The sequence below is a fragment of the Nothobranchius furzeri genome, chromosome 13 (assembly GCF_043380555.1).
Source record: "Nothobranchius furzeri strain GRZ-AD chromosome 13, NfurGRZ-RIMD1, whole genome shotgun sequence".
NCBI lineage: Eukaryota > Metazoa > Chordata > Actinopteri > Cyprinodontiformes > Nothobranchiidae > Nothobranchius > Nothobranchius furzeri.
The window spans coordinates 66139662-66164036 of record NC_091753.1 but is presented as its reverse complement, the minus strand read 5'-3'; the positions used below and the strand labels follow the sequence as shown (position 1 = coordinate 66164036).

Below are 24375 nucleotides of genomic sequence, written 5' to 3'. Positions count from 1 at the left end.
CTGTTTCTCCAAACCGCAGTAATTCAGCACTTTCCCTCGATTTTGTGCACAGAATCATTTTTCAGCAAACCACACAACTGGAAGAGAGAGAGAGAGAGAGAGAGAGAGAGAGAGAGAGAGAGAGAGAGAAAAGGAAAAGATACAAATAAAAATACAAAGAAAAATAATAATAAAAAAGTATTTAAAAAATACATAATGCGAGATTAAATATTACCCAAGCACATGTAATGCTTCAAATACACATTTTGTCTTATTGGCCTTTTTGTTGTTTGAAGAAGAGATTGTATCTATATATGTCTTTAAATCTACAACAAAATGATTAAACAAAGGGTTCTTATGTATTACTTTTTATTTGTGTATAAAAAACTTTGAGAGAAACAGAATCAGACTGATGAAATAGAAAGCAGGAGAGGGTCTTGCATCATAGTCTGTTGTCCCAAATAAAACATTTTTGAAACTCAACAGAATGTCCACTTTAATAGTTCTTGAAATTAAAGTAGTGATATCTTTCCAAAAGATTTTTGTGACAGAACATTCCCAAAACACGTGTGCTGTAGTCTCTGGGTTAAGGTCACAGAAGGAGCAATATATATTAATGTTATGCTTAAATCTTTTATGAAGAAAATGCTTAGTTGGGTAGAATCTATGAATTATTTTAAAAGAGACTTCCTTCATTTTATTGGTAACAAAAACATTTTTGCGGTAAAGTCCATATTCTTGTCCAGTTAAGATCTTGCCAGGAAGTGTTCCAGTAGCTAACACAGGATGGAATTGAAATGAGAGATTTTTGTAATAAAGAACGTATTTTGGAGTTAACTGATTTTCCCTGCGTGATGAAGCAGAGTTGGCCTACGGGTGTTTGCTTGCTTGTAAAAATGCCAGGGCCGAATTTTGGTCCCAGTCCACCCCTGATTGTAAGTCCATCGGATCCCGGCGATTAATTTGCCTTTAGTTGGCTTAAGGCCTTACTTACTTCACTTAAGGTTATTGAGCTGTCACAGAAGCCAGTATCACTTGCTGTCAGTTTTCTTTTACTAGGAAGTGAATTGAAAAATTGACTAGTTGAGTGCCTGCAAAAACTAGATGTATATAGATTACTATAAAATTCAGAGCTAGCGAGTTAGCTATTTTTTGGAGGTTTTCTACAACCAAACCATCTATTTTCAGTTGTCTTTTGGAGTTATTTTTGGATTGTTGTCTTTCGAGTCTAAAAAAATAGGCAGAGTTTTGTTCACCTTCTTCTATCCATTGTTTAAGTGATCGGATATATGCTCCTTCTGCTCTCTTTATATACATCTCGTCTAGTTTAGATTGCATTTCCTCAAGCACCGTTTTTTCACTTGTGGTTGAAGAAGCAGAAGGTTTCGAAGATAAAAAAGTAATTTTTTGCACAGCTTCTCTTTCTTCCTTTTTCCTTTTCTTTGCCAAGTCACTACTATATTTTCTAAGCAACTTTGAGACTTCATATTTAAATAGCTCCCAATTAAGGCTAAAAGAACTTTCTTCCAAGGCCTTTTCCCAAAAACTCCCAATGAGACTCTCCACTGCCAAACAGATTTCCGTATTTTTAAGAAGACTGCTATTAAGTTTCCAATATGAATGATTAATATTATTAGGTGCTGGTATTAAGGGAACAGAAATATATATGGTTTTATGATCAGTTAAAGGAGAAGGTAGAATATTTGTAACTACATTGTTGAAGTCCTTGGAGATGAGCCAATAGTCAATTCTTGAACAGTATGATAAAGATTTATTAGCCCACGTATACTCCCTTTGAAACTTGTGTGTTTCTCTCCATGTGTCTATTAGTTTATATCTATCAATAAAAGAAGCTAGAAAGTTATTTCGATAATTATTGTTTTTAGGTGGCCATCTGTCCATTAAATTATTTAGACAATATTGAAATCTCCTCCTATAACTGTATTTCACTTTGAAAACCCGTTCAAAAGATTTGATTCGTTCGTGAATTATAATTTGTGTCAAGATGCTGCATGTGAGAACATAAATGTCTGCAGCTTTCTCCAATTCTACTTATTTAAATGTAATTTAAATGAAACAGTGACTGCAAATCTCTGCTGCGTAGTTTATATAATTATTTGATCAATTCTTCATCCATCTACAGGTGTACAGCAGAAGAAGGAACCACAATAACACCTGTGAGATGCTCTGATGAAACCGACAGCAAACACATTAAGGTAGAGAACAAAACTTTAGCTCCTCTGTGTAAAACATGAGGATTAACAAAAGTGCCATAAACGTTTTTTGTGGTAAGAAAATGTAATTAAATTATTTTTAATTTAATTTATTTTTTTGTTATTTTAACCCTCCCATTGTCTTTATGGGTGACCCCGCGAGGAAAGTTGACCTTTGTGCAGGGTTGATGGTTTATCCCTTGGGTCCATATGGCAGGGGTGAGGTGGTGCTCACTCCTCACCCCTCCCATATGGACCCAAGGGATAAACCATCAACCCTGCACAAAGGTCAACTTTCCTCGCGGGGTCACCCATAAAGACAATGGGAGGGTTAAACATAAAGTAACAAAATGAATAAAACAATACAACTTACAGCAATCAATTTCCCTCTGGGATTAATAAAGTATTTTTGAATTGAACAGAATTGAATTGAAATACCTGAATGAAAAGAAGCAGATTAAAAGATAATCATATGTATAATCTGCCCCACTGTCATCAGATTTGAGATTTCGCTTGGAAATTTGATTTCACATGAGCTTTATAGAACAATTGTAGAGTCCTGTAATCAGCCTGATCACCAAATTGTAATATTTGTAACTCAGCCAACGATGCGCGGTTTGGAGCTCTGTGACTTTAGACTAATGATTGTTATTGCTCATTTTGTGTAAAACCATGAATGGATTAGTGTATGTTTACATGTAATTCCCCAGATTTCAATGCAATAAGTCATATATGGAACAATCACATTATCGTATAGGACATAAAGCGTTAAAATTCAAAGACTCATTGAGTCTGGTTAGCATAGCAACTGCCTTTGCTATTTTTATACCATTAATATGTTTATGATGCCAAAACCTTAATGTCCTCATTCTTTCAACAGTAAAGCCTTCTACAGCCAGCGACATGTCAGTATTTACTCCTCTCTCTTTTGTGCTGATGCAGTCATGAGCAACCAGCTCCCACACTTCCTGCTCACCGTCTGCATGCTGGCCTGTCCTCTGGCCAGTAGGATGTTTGAGTGGCTGAGGAACCCACAACCTTCTCCTGCAGCACCTCCACCTTCTCCTGTTGCTCCAGCACATATCTCACCTAAAGATGTTTAGTTTGAGGTGATGATGGCAGACGAGAAGCTTCTGTCTGAAGCGGAGCAGCTGGAGCTCATGACATCTGTGAACAAGGTGACAAGGTGAACGGGGCGGTTTGTGTTTTTAAATTTTTTTTTTATTCAAGTCCAGCTAATTTAAGCATCAGTCTTCTCTCTCAAAGTTGCAGTTGGTTTCCATCAGCACATTCTCAACTGCCAGGCAGAGAGGGGTGCAAGTCTTTACTGTGTACGTGGTAAATGGTAACGTTTTATTCTGTTTAAACTGATGTTTTCTCGCACAAAAACAGGATTTATTCAACGTTTGATTCTCAGAGCAATAAGGAGTGCTCGTCTGACATCCAGACATGTGGAACGCCTCATAGTGAGTAACCAAGCTGGCTCGGTTTGCTGCACGACCCGTCAGCAGCTCTTTCTGGACCAAGCAGAGCTCACGATTAACACCCTCATCTACACGGTGACCATCCAGCTTCCTGAAGAATCTCCTTTGTTCTGTGAGGCTGCAGATCTTGGCCTGATCCTCCCTGGTTGTTTTTTATTATTAAACAGGAGGGACAGCTGGAGCTGAAGGACCTGACTGCAGCTTCTCTGGACAAGCTGGTGGAGGTCACGAGGCTCTGCAGGGGAGCAGGTGGAGACCTCACTGAGGAACATCCTGGAACGACTTGGTCAGGCAAGGATAATACTCTTATGGATTATAATTAGAACTGAGCACTATGGCCTCAAACTAGTATCACGTTGAAAGTTATTTTTTACATCCTGGTAACTGCTCACATCCACACAAGCTGGAGGACAAGAACCCCGTCTCCAATCGTTATCCAGAGCTGTATTTCTGTGTTTTAAGCTGACAAATTAAACCTAGGTGTGACCAGTATCTGGGTAACTTATGGTAAGATGAATAGCTAGATCACTATTAGCTTCAAAGCTGAGATTAAACTTAAAAAAGGTACTGGGCCAAATCACAAGATGTTAGTTTTGTGGGAGCCCGGATGCATCTAACAATGGAGGAAACCACACACACCCATAACTTAACGAACCGCAGTAACGTTTACTGTTTGATAAACTTGTTTGTTGTTTTTTTTTTTCATTCCAAAATAATGGAGAAGTGCACACTTCTTAGGGAAAACAAAATGATACAAACATACATAAACAGACACAGTCGTAACAGTAATGGTCTGGTTGGTCAATATAGTCTCTGGTTAAAGTCAACTTGATGGGACCAGTCGGGTCACCATCTACCAGTTCATTTGTTCCTGTGGGCTGGGGCTCGCCATCCAGTACTGGAAAAGTGTCTTCTATCTTCCCACAGCACTATGGGTTGAATAGTGCTTCAACAAAAAAACCTTACCTAGAGTAAGGTCAGAATAAAGTAGCTTTAAACAAAGTAGTTCCAATGTCCATCAGTTCAATCTAAGTGGTTCTACTCCACTGTTCAAGTTTTTCCACATGATGCGCAACATTGTAGTTTGAGGAATTCCAACTGTAGAGAGGGTAATTTATATATAATTGGGTGCTTTTAAAGCTTAAGACACTACCCTACTCTTTTTTTTTTTTTTTTTTTTTTTACCGTGTCCTGTCTGGCTGTGAAGCAAACAGAATTGATGTCTGAATGCTGGTGACAAGCCTTACAGATTTACTCTCAGGTGGAGCATCAAAGCGTCTGCTTTTAATGTCACGCCTGATACTTAAAACTTTATTGTTATCGTTTTTGAATGCTTTGTAATTCCGACCAGACACGGAGTCAGAGGTGAAAGAGAAAGGAGAAGATAAAAGGTGGGGAGAGAGGGGGGAAGGGGGGGGGGGGGGGGATTCCACAAAAATAAACAATAATGAACAAGAGTCTGCTTCTAGACCTGCAGAAAGAGAAAGAATAGAAAAAAATGGGACACACAACAATAAATCAGGAGCAAGCTGTCACTGCGTCAACCTGATGATGAAATATAAAATCAACATTGTTTAATTGAACAATCACACGGTAATAAATCATAGTGCATTTAGTGGCAAAGACTTTTGAGAGCACCATGTGAGCACCTGTGTGTGTACACGTGCTTGATTGTGCAAGGTTTCTCTATAAAAGCGTCCAATAGAGAGTGTGAGGGACCACAGATCTGCCCCCCAAAGATGTGTAGGAGACGGGGGGAGCTCCAAGTCCCAGAGATCCGGGCGCTGCCCCACAACACAGGAACCCCAAGGAGACTGCAACCAGAAAGGCCCCCGCCCCCCTCAAGAGGTACAGAGGATCGCCCTGGGGGGCCACAACCAGCAGCCGGCAGAGTCCTGGGAGATATCAGCGGCAAGCCCACAGGCCCGCCCGCAGCCCCCCACCCCCTAGTCAGCCGAGCCCGGGACCCAGCGACCCGGGACCCAGGGGCGACCACCCCCGCCGGGGACCCAGCAGAGCCCAGGGACCCAGACCCCACCAGGCAGCCACCGGGATTGATCAGGCAGACGCCAAAAATCTTAAACCCCCTGACCTGAGAGCCACGAACTCTCAGGCAGACCAAGGCACCACACTCCACACCAGGTGTGGCAGGGGGAGGGGAGACGAAGATCTATATCATCAAAAGAAGTCCCAGGAGAAGAGAGGAGTCAAAGGCCCCACCTGACATATACAGTCATACACAAACACAGTCACACACTCCCTCCCTCATGTTCACACATGCACATACAACCAAAGACTTACAAAAATGCATGCCGGGCACCCACTCATGCTCCCCATACACACCCTATTCACTCTTGTCCCGGTACTGCTGCACATTGGGTACAACCATTCCCTGTCACCAGAATTTGACCCTTTCTGCTGGGGTGCTGATGAGCAGGCTCCCCCGCCCAACGCTGAGCACAGCAACCCACCACCCCAGACCCCAACCAGATGGCCAGATCTCCCTCCTAGCCTCCAGCCCCAGGAAGCCAAGCAACAACAGAGGTGTGCTAAGACCCCTAGTCTCCCTCCGCCTGCTCCAATATAGTGTTGTGTGTTGATGAGGTGTATTCCATGGCTGTGGTGAGCGGGCAGTGCGGGCATCGTCTGGCCTATGCCAGCTGATGCCACCGCACCACCCCACTTGCACCCACAGCCCCCGGTGTCTAAGTGCAGTTTAAAATTGGAAGTGGGCACCGGCACTCGGGAGGAGGCTGAGAAATCCCCCTGCCAAGTGCCGTTGAATGTGCTCACTCCCAAGGCCCTAAGTGTGTGTTTGCGTAGAATGTTGTCGGTGGAGGTGTATAAGGTGCAAATAAAATTGGGGGGCAGGTTGCCACAGGAATGTGAAAATGGGGTCCATACCCGCACTCCCTGACTTGTCGACCCCCCAAGGTCCTATGTGCATGTTTGTGTGATGATGTGAGGGAGCAGGAGGAGAAAAATATGCGGGGACGGGCAGGAATGACTGGTTGGGCTTAGCTCTCCAGGGAGCCAGCTCCCCCACTGGCCCCAATAGACACCTCTGTTGTCAAACTGCCACCCAGCGCATGGAGACCCCAGCCCATCCTGCCAGGGCCCAAAGCAGCAGCATTGCAGATCCTCACAGAGTCCGAGGGCACCAACCCAGCCCCACCCCAGCAGAATATCTATGCCCATCCCTGCATTTGCACAACTTCCAGAATATATAAGACATGGGACATCCAGGTAAGGTTGGGCCTTCCCTCTCTTGGACCTCCCCCTCCCCTGTGATGGGACAGCAGAGGAGCCAAGGTCTACCCGAGGCCCCTGAACCCGGGCCAGGCACTGCTGCATGTTCCTGCCTTCTTCCCGGCAGCATACATGTCAAGACCTGACCCCCAAGGCCCCGCCCAGATCCCCACACGGGGCCGGCCACCCCGAGCCCCCAGGCCCCCGCCCAGGGGCAATGCAGCTGCCAGGCAGTGACCCATGGCCGCCGCCAAGACCTCCAAGGGGTCCCACTCACAACCGCCAGTAGTCCACCCCCCGAGGCAACCCAAACACCTCCAGAGGGGGGCAACGGCCCCCCAGTCCCAGACACCCCCAGTGAACCCACCTCCAGGGAACATCCGGGTACTCCAAACTCAGACCCTCCACCCCCCCACCCACATCATCCCGCAGGACAACATCAACGGTCCCCCATCATCGCTATATGATGGAACCGATCAAAGGAGCCCAGAGAGATTGACTTGAAGTGGAAGCAGAGGCTAAATCAAGTGCAATATGATCTAACAAAAGATTTCTATACTGGTTAATGCAGAGAGTTTCTCTATTTTTCCAATTCAAGAGGATAGTTTCCTTAGCGATGCATATGGCAGTCAGAACCACGTGAACCAAAGATGTTTCAATCGGGACATCGTCCAGGTTTCCCAGTAAACAAAGAGAGGGGGAAGTTGGGATATGACACTTCAGACATTTTGACAGATCCTCACATACTCTACCCCGAAATTCCTGGACAGGTGGACAGGACCACAGTGCGTGAATGTAATTGTCAGGAATGATGTTTGTGCAGTGTGTACAGGTGTCAGACGACACAAACCCCATCTTGAACCTCCGATGACCTGTAAAGTGTACTCTGTGTAGAATTGTGTACTGAATTAATTGTAAATTGGGGTTTCTGATCATTTTAAAAGTTTTTAAAACAAGTTTGGGACCAGAAGTTCTGGTCAAAGCTGACTGATAGATCCACCTCCCATTTTTCAATAGGGATTGCAATTTTATCGTTTATTTTGGACAGTGTCTTATAAACTTTAGACAGTAGTTTGGGGGGTTTGAGATTATAAAAGTCAAATACCCTTGATAGTGTTTGTAATTCTATTTCATTTAGCTTAAATTTTTGTTTGACTACAGATTTAATTTGGTGATATTCTAAAAAGCTATTCTTATCCATTCCAAATTGGGAGACCATTCGATTAAATGGGATGAAGTCCAATCCTTCATAAATGTGTTCCAGGTATAGGATCCCTTTATTTTTCCAGTCTGGAAGGTTCATCATTTGGTTATTTAGCAAAATGTCAGGGAGGAAACCGATTCCCGCAAAGACGTGTTCTCAGCCGCGAGCCGCTCCACCTGCTCCTGGCTAAACTCCAGAGATGTTCGGAGGTCCTGGAACTCCTTGTGAAGCAACTCTAGCAGGTGGAGTCACCCCTCAAATCCCAGAAGCCGTTTATCTATGGACTGTAGTAAATCTAAGACATCCTTATGGGGAGATGAGGCCTTGGGCGAGTCCTGGGGACGGCTCCTCTTGGTAACAGGTGTTTCCGTCTCAGCTGCTGCTGCTGCTTTCTTTGGTCCCATGACAAAAAACTCAAAAACCTCGTCAATATATATTCGCAAACTTTCTAAATTTTCTCCACTTACCTCCAGGTTGAGTGAGTTATATTTACTACCTTACACTTTGACCAATGTGATGTGAATTTCCATATGAATATGGAAATCCAGTCTGATTGGTCTTTAATGTTTCACCAGAAGATTTAGAATTCTTTGTTTATTCAGGGATGGTAGAACACTTCGTATTGATTCAAGAAGAGAGTCAGGTTTATAAAAAGTAAGAATTTATTTTCCAAACAATTAAAAACATGACAAGTTAACTAATATTATGGTGATGGATGGATCTTTGTGGATGGAATGTGATGTATGGTGACTATATGTGAATGTGAGGTTATCAGAACTATCGCATCTAGAAGAACTGAGTTCTGGGTGGAAAAGGAAAGAATTTGGTTTGCGTTAAGCTATGAGGTTGATTCTTATCAAAAGGCATCAGACGCTATTTGTGTGTCTACCTCACCCTTTGGAAGACCCTCTTTGTGGATCTGAATGTCAGGGAGGTCGGATGACCTCTGGGCACCGAGGTTGTAGAATGACCGCGGCACCGACTCTCCAGTCCAGAGATGTTTCTGGGTCACAACAGATGAATGGAACCGTTTGCGTCTAGAAGGACTCTTAGGGAGTCGGAACAATATCACTGCAGGAACCGTTTGCTGTGTCAGCTGTAGGCAGCTTCTAGCAGGGTTTTTGACAGCTTGCCAAAAACGCTCTGGGTGAAAGAGTGTTCGCTCCGGACGGCCGTTCCGTAGCTTTCTCTAGAACTGACTCACGGTCTCATGAGCTCTGTTTTAATATTCTCATATTATGAATTCTTGTCCAATCGGAATGTGCCATGCTAAGGGACATTACCAAGAATCTCAGAACATCACGCCTTCTTTCAGATACGGATGACCTGATTTGGGGTAAGGAAATATCTGTGTCATGAGTTTAACTTAACTTTAATTTGTCCTTGTGTCTGAGTGTAGGTGATGATTGCCTTGTCATATCAAGCATTATGGATTACCATATATATAAATCATTCAATGCAATAAATCATTTCTTTTTTTTTTTCAAATTTACTTTTTATTGAAAAAGTATATTGCGCATTATGCATTAAACACATTAAAATTACAGTGTATTCGCTTTTCCATTTTTAAGGTAAAGAAAACATGAACAAAAAAAGGGAAAAGAAAAAACAAACCTGAACATCTTGAGGAGCATTGTTTCCATTCAAGCACAGATAAAAAGGAAAATTACTTTTCACGTGAAATCTGATCTTACAGGCTTTACATATTCTGTCCATTTAGACCAAGTTGTATAAAAGACATCTAGCTGCATTTTCAGTAAATAAGAGATTTTTTCCATCGAGTAAATTCCTTGTACAAAGTCTATCCAATCATCTATTGTTGGTCGAAGAGGTTTCAGCCAGTTTCTGGTTATAACCTTTTTGCTAGCTGCCAATAGAATGTACAGTAGTCTTTTGTCATTATTGTTAAGGCCATGAATTGCAGGCTTACCCAAGTACACCTTTTCAAAGCAAAGTGGGAAAACAACCAAAAATATATTTTGTAGATGTTGATGAATATTACACCAATATTCCTTAACAATCGCACATTCCCAAAATATATGAAAATGGTTTGCTCCACTGTCACCACATCTCCAGCAAGCATCACCTATTCCTTGGTGCTTTTTTTGAGGCGGTTATAAAAAACCTCATTGTGTTCTTCCAACAAAATTCACGCCAAACGTTTGATGAAGTAGTGATCCATTGTGTACGGCAGATATGCTCCCAGTCCTCCTCTGTAATTGTAAATCGTCCTTCTCTTTCCCATTTCTCTTTTATATAAAATGTGTTCTCGTCTTTACACAACAGGATATTATATAATTTAGAAATTATTTTGGTGGATGATACAGATTTTGTTAGCAGTAAAAATGTTTGAAAAAACCCCTGACCTGCCGTGGGCATCTTGATTTTTTGGTTGAAATAGTGCCTGATCTGTAGATATCTGAAAAAATAATCAGAAGCTAAACCATGTTTTTGTTTTAAGTTGTCAAATGCTTGAAACGCCCCCTCGTGGACAAATGAATTGTAGTCAGTTAATCCTTTTGTAATCCATAGTTTGAATCTGTCATCATATTTATTCGGAGTGAACTCTGAATCATATGCACACCAACGGAAAAGTTTAGGGTCCTCCTCCAAGTGACACATTTTTATGGTTTCATTCCAGACTGTAAGTAAAATGTTTGTTAAGTATTCATCCTGAACCTTTATTTGTTTCTGTAATTTGATGTCATTTAGTAAAGCCTTCAGTGGAATGTTCTTGACAGTTCTCTTCTCCAGATCCTTCCATCCTGCCGTGTAAATTGGAGAACACATGCACACAAGAGGCCTCAATTGAGCAGCATAAAAATATTCTCTCAAACATGGAAGACCTCTTCCACCGTCTTCTTTCTTTAATTGTAGGGTTTTATATTTCATTCTAGGTTTTTTACCTCTCCATATGTACCTTGATATCATCTTGTCCCATATTACAAATTGCTCTTGTGGTACAGGGAAGGGTAAACATTGAAATAAATATAATAGTTGTGGGAGAAGATTTGTTCTAATTGAGTCAATTGTAGAGTGTAAGTCTAAGAAGGGTACCGTATCCCATCGTTTTAAATCTGACTGCAGCTCTGTGGTAAGTGGTTTATAGTTCACGTCATACATTTTTGTGAAGTCTCTCTGCAGAACTATACCTAAATATTTGATTGAATCTGCTTTCCATTTCCATTTATAGTTGTCTGTAATATTTTGGGGAGGATCATAATTTAATGTTAAAACCTGGGTTTTGTTTACATTAATTTTATACCCTGAAAGGGTTCCAAAATCTTCAAGTGTTTTTATAATTAAGGGTAGGGCCTGTGTTGGTTGAGTGATGGTTAATAATAGATCATCAGCAAATAGTGCCAGCTTTTGCTCTTCCCCTGCAACTGTTACCCCGTTAATGTCTTTTCTTTGTCTTATCCATTGACCAAGAGGTTCAATGTATAAAGCAAACAAAAGTGCAGAGATACTGCAACCCTGTCTTGTTCCTTTTTCCAGTACTATTGACTCAGTGAGATCACCGTTGATTTTAATCCTAGCAACTGGTCTGTTATGCAACCCTGAAATTATACCGATTACTGCTTCTTGAGAGCCAAATTTGTTGAGTACTTTATATAAAAAGGTCCACCTCACTGAGTCAAATGCTTTTTCCGCGTCCAGGCTAATCACTAACGTCTTCTGTTTTTGCTGTTCTACTTGGTGAATTATATTTATTACTCTTCTAATGCTGTCCTGTGTCTGCCTTTGCTTAATGAATCCGGTCGGATCCTTATATTGGGAGAATTGTTTCCAGTCGCTTTGACATTATAGATGTAAATAATTTGTAGTCAATGTTTAAAACACTAATTGGTCAGTAGTTGCTACACTCTAATCTGTCCTTTCCCTTCTTGGGGATGATTGAGATTATTGCCTCATTCCAAGATGTTGGAGTACATTTCTTCTCAATTACCCAATTGAATGTTTTTAATAAGGTTGGGAGCAGGTGGGTTTCCATTGACTTATACCATTCTGGGCCAAACCCATCTGCTCCTGCCATCTTCCCATTTTTTAGTCTCCTAATAACCAATTTAATTTCCTCCTTAGTTATTGGTGCAAGTAGTGTTTCATTTTGCTCACTCGTCAAAGTTGGTAAGTCTAGCTGAGCCAAAAAGGCATCTATATGTTCATTATTATTTATGCAAGCTTGTGAGTAAAGGTTTTTATAGTAATTAAGAAAACATTGTTGAATTTTTCCCTGTTCTGTTTCAATTTTATCATTTAAGGGGTTCTTTATTTTATATATTGTTCTCTCTGCTCGTTGTTTTCTCAGTTTATATGAGAGAAGTTTCAAGGGTTGTCCCCCTACTTCATAATACCGCTGTTTCATAAAACAAGTTTTTTCTGAATAGTCAGTGTATTGATATCATTTATTTCTCTTTTCAATTTTGCGATTTCACATTTGATGTCTTTGTTCATATTTTTAAAATGTTCTTTTTGAAGTTTTAGTAGTTTCTCTTCTAAATATGCAAGTCTTTGTTGATTTTTTTTCTTCTGGTAAGAGGAAATACTAATTATTTTTCCCCTTATAACTGCTTTGAACGTGTCCCAAAGAATACCTGGAGACACCTCATCATTATCATTATGTGTCAAGAACTCTTTAATCGCATCTTTTAAATTTTCCTTTATATTTGGGTAGTTTAAAATGTTGGTATTTAACCTCCAAAGAGTAGATCTTTTCTTCTTTGCAAGGTTAGTAGTTATTGCAACCGGGTTGTGGTCAGATATTGTACAGGATCCAATATCACTGGTTTTCAATCTAAATAGGTCATTTTTAAACGTAAAAATGTAGTCCAAACGGGAGTATACATTATGAGGATGTGAGTAGTGAGTGTATTCTCTTTTTGTTGGGTTATTTTCCCTCCAGACATCAACCACACCCATTTCTTGCATAAGATGTGTAATTTTTTCCCCCAACTTCTTGATATCGCCTTTCCCATTTGAGGAATCTAGTACGTTGTTTAATATTATAATAAAATCTCCTCCGCATATCAGGGTTCCTTGACTTTTTGTCGTTATTAATTCAAGAATATGTTTATAAATGGGCCAGTCGCTGCCAGGGGGGATGTATACATTCAATAATGTTGTAAGAGTACCTTCAATCTTTCCTGTTATCATAACGTATCTACCTTCTTTGTCTTTATACTCTGAAATGTGCTCATAATTCAGTGCTCCAGACAACAAGGTCGCAACTCTCCTCCGTCGACCCGAGCTATGAGAAGAGTAGAACACATGTTTAAAACCCATCTTATTCAATTTTAAATGTTCATTATCTGGGAGATGTGTTTCTTGCAAAAAGGCTATTCCTACTTTATCTTTTTTTAGTTTGGATAGTGCCTTCCACCTCTTAACAGGATTGTGTAAGCCATTAATATTGATTGTTACAAGTTTTGTGTATTTGTCATGCATAGTGTTGTAAGTCTGATTGTTTCTTTCATAGATTTCCAGCTCCTCACAATAAACGCTGAACTCAGAACAAAAAAGGAACTTAACATTTGAGAAGAAACATAAATTAAATTGGCTGTTGTGAACTACCAAGGTGGGGGTCTTTGGAACAGACCCTGCTGAGCCTCTAAAGGCAACGTCCTCATCAGTTCGGCAATGGGGGGCCCTTTTCAGCTGGGGCTTGAGCCATGATGAGATAAAACCCGAAGAACCTTATCTCTGATTACTTAACTTGTTTCACACCAGTTTAAATATTTGTTACTATTGGAAGAGATAATAACACCAAAAAACACAGAACTCGTCAGACAGTATTCAGAAATGTAACCTCAGTCAGCAGAGGGACCAGCAGCCGTTCTCCTAAAGGCCCTCAGCTTTTCTTTGTAGCTTGACTCCCCTCTTGAATTCGCAGCGCTGCCAGTCCCTCTGGTCACCCGGCTCCAGGTCAGCTGTTTCAGGTGCTCCAAGACTGTTTCCGGTGATTTGATGACTTCGACTGGGAAACCTCGATCGGACATATCTGCACTAGCTTCCATTGACGTATCATAGGTTTTGGTCCCATCAGCGTATTTCACCTTCAGTCTTGCAGGGAAGAGAGTTTGGAACTGGATCTGCTTCTCTTTCAGAATCTTCCGAATGCCAGCATATTCCCTTCGTTTCTTTAGGATGAGAGGAGGGTAGTCATTATCCAGCGTTATTTGTTTATCGTTCCAGGTGAAGCCTTTCTGTTGCCAGGATTTGTGAAGTATCTTTTCTTGGTCTTGAAGCTTAGAAACTTCACAAGAATAGAACGTGGTGGAGCCCCGCTTGGGGGTAGTGGGCCCAGAGAGCGGTGAGCCCGTTCGATGTTAATGTTATCTACAGCCTCCAGCTTCAGGCCTTCGCGCAACAATGTTTCAACAAAAACGCTCATTGACTGTGAATCTCGCTCCGATGTTTCCGGCACACCATAAATCCTGATATTCTCTCTCCTTGAGCGGCTTTCCATTTCAGTCAGCTTGTCAGTCGATCTCACGTGCAACTGCACTAGCTCGGTCATAGCATCTTCCATATTCTGAAGTCTCTCCTCCGCTCTCTCGATCCTCCCTTCAGCTTCTTCCATTCGGTCATTCACTTTAGCAATGTCGTCTTTAATGCTTTTTAATTTTTCGTTGTTTTCTTGACGAAAGTCTCTAATCTCTTGAAGGAGTACTCCGTATTCTGTCATCTTTCGTGTTAGCCTAGCTTAGTTAGCTCGCTAGTTACCTTTGTGCTGTTCTTCCGTGGATTTGCGGTGCTTAGCTTTATTAGGTAACGCTAGCACTTGTCAAAGATGATTTTCTTGCGAAGCACCGCAATAAGGCACAAGTCTTTGGTGTGTTTCTTTGCCCCTCAGTATCTTCTTTCATTCACTAGGTTGATTTCGCCATTTAGAGGGGGTTTTGCGGTCGTTTACTTTGGTTCTATCGGGAGCTCTCTCACAGCGTGGCCATCACGTCGGTGTTCCAACCGGAAGTCCCGTAATAAATCATTTCATTTCAAACTTTCAGTAGTTCAAGCACAGATTAATCAACCTTATTAATTTAAGCACAGATTAATGAAGACATTATTATTTCACGAATGATTAACTCATATGAGCTGAAAACAGTCACTCATAACAGTCCAGTCCATCCTAGATAAGCAGACAGGCTCGGCACAGAAGGACCTTGAAACAGGAACAGTTTGTTGACAATCTGTTATCATGTGTTCCGAGCTGCAGAGAGGCCTGGATTCCAGCTGATGGAATAGCAGGATCCGGCAGATTAAAGGCAACACATGTGGACTCCTGTCTCCATATGACCAGATACTGAAGGTGTCAAACTGCGCATGAAAAAACACTCAGATCCACATTAACAATACGTAGCCTTTAAATTTTACCTCTTTCTGGCAGTGACAATTGAGTTAAGCAGCTTTAAACTATCTTTTTCATACAAAAAAAGTCAACCTTCAAATAATTATGTTCAGTTATGCACTCAATACTTGGTTGGGAATCCTTTTGCAGGAATGACTGCTTCAATGTGGCGTGGCATGGAGGCAATCAGCCTGTGGCACTGCTGAGGTGTTATGGAGGCCCAGGATGCTTCGATAGCGGCCTTAAGCTCATCCAGAGTGTTGGGTCTTTCGTCTCTCAACTTTCTCTTTACAATATCCCACAGATTCTCTACGGGGTTCAGGTCAGGACAGTTGGCAGGCCAATTGAGCACAGTAATACCATGGTCAGTAAACCATTTACCAGTGGTGTTGGCACTGTGAGCAGGTGCCAGGTCGTGCTGAAAAATGAAATCTTCATCTCCATAAAGCTTTTCAGCAGATGGAAGCATGAAGTGCTCCAAAATATCCTGATAGCTAGCTGCATTGACCCTGCCCTTGATAAAACACAGTGGGCCAACACCAGCAGCTGACATGGCACCCCAGACCATCACTGACTGTACTTGACGGTACTTGACACTGAACTTCAGGCATTTTGGCATTTCCCTCTGCCCAGTCTTCCTCCAGACTCTGGCACCTTGATTTCCGAATGACATGCAAAATTCGATTTCATCCGTAAAAAGTACTTTGGGCCACTGAGCAACAGTCCAGTGCTGCTTCTCTGTAGCCCAGGTCAGGCGCTTCGCCGCTGTTTTTGGTTCAAAAGTGGCTTGACCTGGGGAATGTGGCACACGGTGGCTCTGGATGTTTCTACTCCAGACTCAGTCCACTGCTTCAGCAGGTCCCCCAAGGTCTGGAATCGGTCCTTCTCCACAGTCTTCCTCAGGGTCCGCTCACCTCTTCTCCTTGTGCAGCGTTTTTCTGCCACACCTTTTCCTTCCCACAGACTTCCCACTGAGGTGCCTTGATACAGCACTCTGGGAACAGCCTATTCGTTCAGAAATTTCTTTCTGTGTCTTACCCTCTTGCTTGAGGGTGTCAATGATGGCCTTCTGGACAGCAGTCAGGTCGATAGTCTTACCCATGATTGTGGTTTTGAGTAATGAACCAGGCTGGGAGTTTTTAAAAGCATCAGGAATCTTTTGCAGATGTTTAGAGGTAATTAGTTGATTCAGATGATTAGGTTAATAGCTCGTTTAGAGAACCTTTTCATGATATGCTAATTTTTTTAGATAAGAATTTTGGGTTTTCATGAGCTGTATGCTAAAATCATCAATATTAGAAACAATAAAAGGCTTGAACTACTTCAGTTGTGTGTAATGAATCTAATATATATGAAAGTCTAATGTTTATCAGTACATTACAGAAAATAATGAACTTTATCACAATATGCTCATTTTTGAGAAGGACCTGTAGAGACCCTTAACAGCGAAACAGTCATTTACTGTTTTATGTCCTTTGGCATTTTTTCACGGTTTGTTGGCACACTGTGTGGGTGTGTGTCTGACTGCATTAGCTCATCTGAGTGTAGCAGGGGAAACATCTGGCTTTTGACTAACGTTCCCCCGTAGTATGAGTGCCTGTTTAAGGCATAATAACTGTCACTATACAGAGATGTGCTCCTAAATGTAGACGACATGTCTTCTCATTTTGCAATGCATTTCTGCGTGTGTGTTGAGTGATGTAAACAACAAATCGATCACTCTTCAAACGTAAAAATTGATCATTAGATTTTTTTCCCATGAAAAAAATCTGCTTCAAGTGTCTGTATATATTATCTTTGTATTACAGTTCCTGCACCTATAACTTACCAACTAACGCTATTCTATTGCTAACTTTACTAAAATTGTCGTTTTTCTGCAGTGTCTGACAACGATCAAGGCACTGGAGAGGTGGTGGTCAGCGCAGAATGCTTCAGGTCCATGAAGAAGACAGAAAAAGCTCACAAACTCAGCGTATGATCTTAAAAAGAGGCCGTGTGAAATTGTTGTGTTCAGTGTATATAATGTAATAGGTTGGAGACAAATGATAGGATGTTGCTAGGATCATGTCAGGCTGTCATATCAGGGACATGCTCAGAAATTAGTGCATTTGACAAACATGCTATCTTTAGAAATTGGTAATATTTATAGGGATATTCAATAATTATATTAAATGCATTGAAATATTGTACTTTGTAGATGGTACTGAAAGATTCACAGACTGTGCAACTGCTGGACTTCACCTGCACGTGTAAGGCTGGAAAAGCTTCATGCAACCACCGTGTTGCTCTTCTCTTTCAATCTGCACACTATTCGCAGTTGAAAGTCCAAGTTGTTCCCCCACTGTTAAGCTGCAGTGAAGGTGAGCAACAGTGACATAAGCTGAGAGTTATGGTGAGTCCAATCATCACAATATTTTTAATGTAACTTAATATATTATCTTTATTTTGATCATGAGAAGATGGTTGTCCTCTCAGCCAAACCCAAAACAAGAAAGACCACAGAGGGAGTGCGGTAAGTGCTGGCTACTGATGGGGTTTCAGATCATATCACATCATGACTAGCCTACCGTGAGAGGTTTTCTCTCATTTCTTTATGCTTAAGGCCACATTGTTGTGGCATTTCATGTTCCAGCTGTATTACTGAAGTGGACACATTAAGTGCCCCTTTTAATTGAAAAAAAAAAAAAAAAGTCAGCCAGACATTCAAGTCTTTAAACCTTTGAATCAAGTAGCAAAGCGGTGACGTACCAAACTGAGCTTTGGTTGTCATTGATCACGTGCCTCTGCTCCGACAAATCAAGCATCATCACAGCGCTTCTAAAGCACTGCTTTAGTATTTTGACACATGCACAGGAGCTTCAGATTCAAACACGCCATCAGTGGTAATATAGTGAGTTATAGGGCCTACCAAGCAATGAAAATGATCGGTTTCAACATTTATAAATTGATAAAAAATGTTCTTTATGTGTGTTCTTAACATTCAGGAGCAAACTGTACAAAGGCCTTCACGGGGACTTTCCTGACCTCTCGGTTCTGCGGGTTTCTGAAGTCTACCAACCTTTCTCCGATGCTGACCGGCCTATGATCTGCAGCATGGGAATAGGCAAAGATTTCCCGCTGGTGGACTCACTGCTCGGCAAGGTGCAACAAGGAAGTCCACTTTCTTATCAGCAACCACCCAAAGAGAAAGTGCAGACCCTCCATAATGCTCCACCTCCTCCACCACTGCCTCTGCAAGACTACTGACTGAAACCATCAGAATGCATGTTTGTCTGTTCCAGGAAGCAACAGCTGCACATGAAAAGTCTTGAGATAACCCTCGATCTGTACTGGAGCATAGAATGTGCTACGCGAGAGCAGAGTGTGTGTGCCGATTGGCACAATGTACGGAGACCACGAGTGACTGCATCTCTATTTAGAGAGATCTGTCATGTGGGTGAGCTCTCTGAAGAGCTGCTGGCTGAACGCATCTTGAAAGGTACTCGCCAGACAGGCCCTATGAAGAGGGGTTTAGAGTTAGAGGCGGATGCTTCCTGGGAATACTGCCAGATAAAACGAGTGAACCACTACAAATGTGGATTTGTGGTGCACCATGGATTGGTGCATCACCAGATGGCATCATTTTTTTTGCCCCTTGGAGCAACCTCAGTTTGGCCTATTGAAAATAAAATGTCCAAACATTAAAAATTATGTAGCTGCACCTTACCTCAAGGTCATCAGTGGGACGTCGCAGCTTAAACCATCACATGCCTATTAGGGTCAGCTGCTAACTGCAGGGATGAGTTGGTGTGATTTTGTGTTCTCTGCTCAAGAAGATGTGTTCATCCAAAGAATACAGAAGGATGAGGGTGTGATGGAGACAATAAAGTGTAAGATAGAATGTTCTATTTTCATGTATTCATGGACAAATTCCTTGTCATAAACAGTTAGCTTGTCATTCCTGACTTAAATGTCATCAACGTACATGGTCTGAATTATTTTCCATGTTGTGTTGTAATTACCAGTTGTGTTACAAGTACAAGTTGGTTTGGTGAAGATTTCAAACACATTTTTTATGTATTAAAATCTGCAGTTTGTGTTTACTGCTATAAAATTCAAAGTATGTTAAATATAGTTGATCATTTGAAATTTGTGTTTTATTTCTGAATTCCAAGAAAATAGTATTTATCATCTTTAAAAATCTATTGCAGTCAGTAAGAAACACAGAAAACGGAGCAAATGACAGTGCTGTTAAAGGAAGGTGTTTCCATCCTCTGTGTTGTCATCCTCGGTTGCTATAGCCACGGTGTCAACAGGCAGAGGGTGGCGCTCACAAACTCCTGGTCACTCTGACTTTTTCGTGAAGTCATTACAGTGGAATAACAATGGAACAACTTTTGGCTGAAGACATCGTTTTCCAGAGGAAGACAAGAAGATCGAGCCAGTGTCAAAATGCCGACTACACACTCTAGAGCTGGCCGTAACTCTGAAGCGGTGCCGTCTGATTTTTATCAGCCATTGTGCCTGCAACTCAGGATCCTTGAGAAAGGAGTGAAACCTAACCGTTTTGTTAAATCCCCCCCCCCCCTCCCCCCAGCGAGACGCAGCAGTGATGAGTGTTCCCACCTTCTAATTTTTGTAGATTAACGTGATCATTCCATTTTTGTAATTTTGACATGACTTTTGAGTCCGCAACAGTAGCGATTCAGCAAAATTAAAGCACAATATAGCGGAAATTAACAACTCTACATCCGGTCTCAAAGCAGGAAGTTAGCCTTTTCTCATGCACGGGGTCTATTAAAATTTATGTCGAAGTTAAGATTATTTCATCAAGTAGGACCTGTGGTTAGCTAGCTCATGTAAAACATGTAATGTCTTGAAAGAATCGGAATCAGGAATCCATAGGAACCGGAATCGAAACGAGGAATCGGAATCGTTCAGAATCAAACGATGCCCAACCCTATTAACGCCCAACCACCTTGTCCTTGTTGTCGACCTGGGGGGAAGGATTCCTACACCACCACATGCGCCGCTGACCTTTGTGCCTCAATACGAGATTCCCCTAGCATCCTATGGACCTGTCCAGGAAATAATTGACAGCCTCTTGGAAAAGGGTATCATTCAACCCTGTAACAGCATCTACTCTGCTCCATTGTGGCCAGTGAGGAAACCTAATGGTAAGTGGTGACTAACCATTGACTACAGGAAACTTAACCAACAAGTTCCATTGTCACTGTGGCCGATGGTCCACCTGGAAGAAGAACTTCTGAAAGTGAGAGACGCTAATTACTTTTCCACCCTTTACATTGCATCAGGATTCTGGACAATCCCTGTCCATGAGTCTGACTCATATAAATTAAGCTTCACCCTCACCAACCGCCAATACACCTTCACACGGTGTCCATTTGGCTACTCTAACCCACCCTCTGAGTTCAACATCATCTTGGACGAATTAATTTGTTAGCCATTCACATTACCCAACAGATTTAAAAGTTGCCATCCTCTTGTGACTTGACAAAAATGTCCCATTGACTTCAATTCAAACCACAGTTTTTGATCCTGTATCATCTGCAACAAATACTAATGCTTTCTGTAATATAAGGGATTCATTTTGGAGAAAAGTAGTCAAATATATGATTTTTACTGTTCACCACCAAATTCAGTCATTTCTTCATTAGTGGCCTTGGCGAGAAAGTCTAAACATTTCTCTAGATCTTCTTTTGTTTGTATTGAAGTCAAAAGGTCAACCTGACCCCTGAAAAGTAAATAAAACACAGTTTGTTGAACTTCAAAGGGTAGAAAACAAAAACTATTACTATGTATATGCACCTGGCTGAGCTCAGTTTCAGACTGCCTTTACACTCCGAGGACCCGGGTTTGAATCCCGAATGGAACATACACGTTTCCGACTTAGATGGCATACGGAAATATTTGTGTTTGTTTAAGAAATGATGTATTTTTACAGCAATATATATTTACGGTAATTAATGAAAAGCCTAAATTTAATTATCAAATTTCCAAATGAGACACGCTGAAAGACGTTTATGTCACGGACAGAAAAGACGTTGGTTCAAATTTCGTTTTGGAAATATTTTTCAGCCATGACGTAACATCTCAGTTTGACGTTGTTTCAACTGCTGATGTTTTTTACATTTGCATAAACATTATCTTGTGTCAGTGGGCAGGTCCCTTTTTAAAATTTCTTCAGGAATTTTCTCGTTGTTATTATTGTTATATTTCTAAAGTTTAAGTCCCGGCAGTTGTCACACACACTAGTGTGTGTGTGAAATTTGTTCATTTGACCCATCTCCTGGAGGAGTGGTGAGCTGCAGACATGGCCACGCTTGGGAACCATTTGGTGGTTTAATGACAGTCATTTAAAATGTTTCTATCATCTTGAGATCATTTATAACTTATTGCTAATCTTTAGGATTTTTATGTATGGTGTTTTTTAGTTCAGTGCATGTCTCAGTTATTCCTGGAGGCTAAAATTTGACCAAATGTTTGACACTAAAAAGTTAAAACTCTTTTTTTGGTTAATATGATCACACCACATTAGAATAAGAAGCAGTGAAGATGTGATGAAAACTCTCTGTCATCCAGAAAATGATAATCCTCAGTGTTTTAAATGAAGGCAGCTGGAGTTTAACACACTGCTCTAATAGACTAAGAGAATAATCCCACAGGACACATCTACACACTTATTTACACACTTTTAATAGAGATTACAGGACTGCATGGCTCTTTGAGGATGTCTCATTAGTAGCTTCATATGTGTTAAAGAATCGGCACAAAACTAAGCACTGTGAGTTCTTCATTCCCCTTTTCCTGATAAGATCACACTGGAGTCTCACCAGGTGATAGATGATCCCTGGCCTGCATTGACAACAAAGACCCTCAGGGTGTGGGATGTTTTCTGTTTGGTTTCTGAGAGAAAAGCTCCAGCTGAAGACAAAACATCTCCAGTGATGCAGTAACCAAATGCAGCACGATGGATGGTTAGACAATAACAGCACAGTAGGCCGAGTCACGTCTGAGGAGGAGGTAGCAATAGGAGGAGCAATCAGGGTGCTATATATCCATGACTCTGCCTTAACTAGTAGAATCTGTCATAGCTCCAGCATTCTGAAGCCATCAATATAAATCAGCATGAGAGGTGAGTCTGAATACATCTGTACACAAATCAGTGATCAATCACAATGCTTCCACAAGTCTAACGTGTCGTTTTTTCTTGTTTTACCCTCAGCTGCTCTGCTGCTGTGTCTGCTGTATGCAGCTTGTGCTGCTGGCCAATATTCTTGGGATAGTGGTGCTAAGGATGTAGTACTCAACACAGGTGAGGCCCTTTGACCACTCGCTCAGCATGTATGAGTCCTCGATTGCACACTGACTCCTGTGTCATGTCCAGGCTGCAACGTGGACCAGCCTTCTTGTGCATGCTGCAAGATGGTGCAAGACACCAACAAACTAAAGGCGTATTTCAACGCAGTCCTGACTGGGCTGGAGCAGGACTTATCACAAACTAACCAAAGTCTTCAGTCTATTGAAGGTGGGCAACATAATCATTAAAGCAGCAGGTGATTTTTATTCTGTTCATGAGGGACAATCAGTACCTGTCTCACTTCTTGTCTCTCCCTTGCATTTCCAGCCAACCGAGTTGCCTTCAGCTCTGCTCTCTACACCAATAACAATTTCAGGTGTAATGGTCCCTTTAGTGTTGACAGCGTCATTGTTTACAAGCAGGTTTTCATTAACTATGGTAACAGTTACAACGTGGACACTGGTATCTTCACTGCTCCCTGCGCTGGTGTCTACAGCCTAGCCGTGTCGACCTTTAGTGACTCTGGTGCTTCTGGGTACCTGCTAGCCGTCTGCATCACCCTTCAGGTGAACAGCCAAGTGGTGGCTGGGGCCAGAGACTACAACACCAGGGACAAAGAAGACAGCTCCACTATAGCTATTGCCCTGAGCCTGAAGGTTGGAGACAAGGTGTCCGTCAACTTAGCCAAGAACTGCTTCCTCTGCGATGACTTCAACCACTACAATACTTTCAGTGCTTTTCTGCTTTATGCTACTGCATAGCGCAGGAGGGTGCTTTTCACCACATGTAATAGGTTAGTCTAATGGAGGAGTTCTGTCTTTGGTGAGCGGTCCCATGCACCACCCCATCTCACTGAGAGAAGCCTCTCACTACAACTGTCATACCAGCTAGTGCCTCCTCTTTCTTCTCCACAATGACAGCTGCAATTTATAATTATCATGTGAAAATAAATGAAGATTTTGAACAAAGCGTTTGTTTTCTTTGGCATATTCTTTTCCATCTGAAGAGATGTGACATCTACACAGGAGAAATAAAAAAGACCAAATAAAGCTCAACAAGTAAATCTGAGCTTCATGTTTGATTTTAATAAGAACTTTTCTTTCGCTGATGAAAAAACATGAAAATAAAGAAAGTTGATATGAGAACAATAAATGATGCTTAATTAAATGCCTGAGTTAGGCTTTAGGCTATAGGACCGTACTCATTACATAAACTGGTAGAATAAACCTCAGTTATTCTGTGCTTGGCTATTAAAACACATTTGATATCATTAAGAAAATTATTATTTAGAAGGTTTTTAACCCAATAAAAATTTGAGTAAATTCCTAAAACTATGATTTGTGACCATCAGACACTCATGGATGCTCCAGCCATCATTCTGAGTAGGTCCCATATGGATAAATATGGGCAAATCGTGTGGGTGCCAACAGGGTTTGCACACAGTTTCCATGATGGCCCCACAGGTATTTGCCCACATAGATTTTAACAAGCCCATATGAGTCAAACCATCTGGGTCCATCTGAAAACCCATGTAGGACCCATTCAAATCTATGTGGGTAAACGCCTGCGGGACCATCATGGAAACCATGGACAAACCC

At 41.6% G+C, this 24375-nt stretch overlaps 2 protein-coding genes across 2 annotated transcripts in view; both read left to right on the top strand.

The window, feature by feature from the left end:
• cbln20 (cerebellin 20) overlaps positions 1-19586 on the top strand; it is a 32389-nt gene extending 12803 nt beyond the window's left edge. The window contains exons 2-10 of the mRNA XM_070543794.1: positions 2123-2195; positions 3135-3370; positions 3459-3523; positions 3610-3751; positions 3844-3967; positions 17358-17449; positions 17675-17837; positions 17937-17989; positions 18462-19586. Coding sequence (XP_070399895.1) covers positions 3305-3370; positions 3459-3523; positions 3610-3751; positions 3844-3967; positions 17358-17449; positions 17675-17837; positions 17937-17989; positions 18462-18500 — 744 coding nt within the window. The 5' untranslated portion in view covers positions 2123-2195; positions 3135-3304 and the 3' untranslated portion in view covers positions 18501-19586. The remainder of the gene's footprint in view (positions 1-2122; positions 2196-3134; positions 3371-3458; positions 3524-3609; positions 3752-3843; positions 3968-17357; positions 17450-17674; positions 17838-17936; positions 17990-18461) is intronic.
• A 2931-nt stretch (positions 19587-22517) lies between these two features.
• LOC107374050 (complement C1q tumor necrosis factor-related protein 3) lies at positions 22518-23637 on the top strand. The gene is made up of 4 exons (XM_015942190.3): positions 22518-22612; positions 22703-22792; positions 22865-23005; positions 23105-23637. Exons 1-4 carry the CDS (start codon positions 22606-22608, stop codon positions 23536-23538), a joined length of 672 nt encoding a protein of 223 aa, XP_015797676.1. The 5' UTR covers positions 22518-22605; the 3' UTR covers positions 23539-23637.
• Positions 23638-24375: the final 738 nt, after the last annotated feature.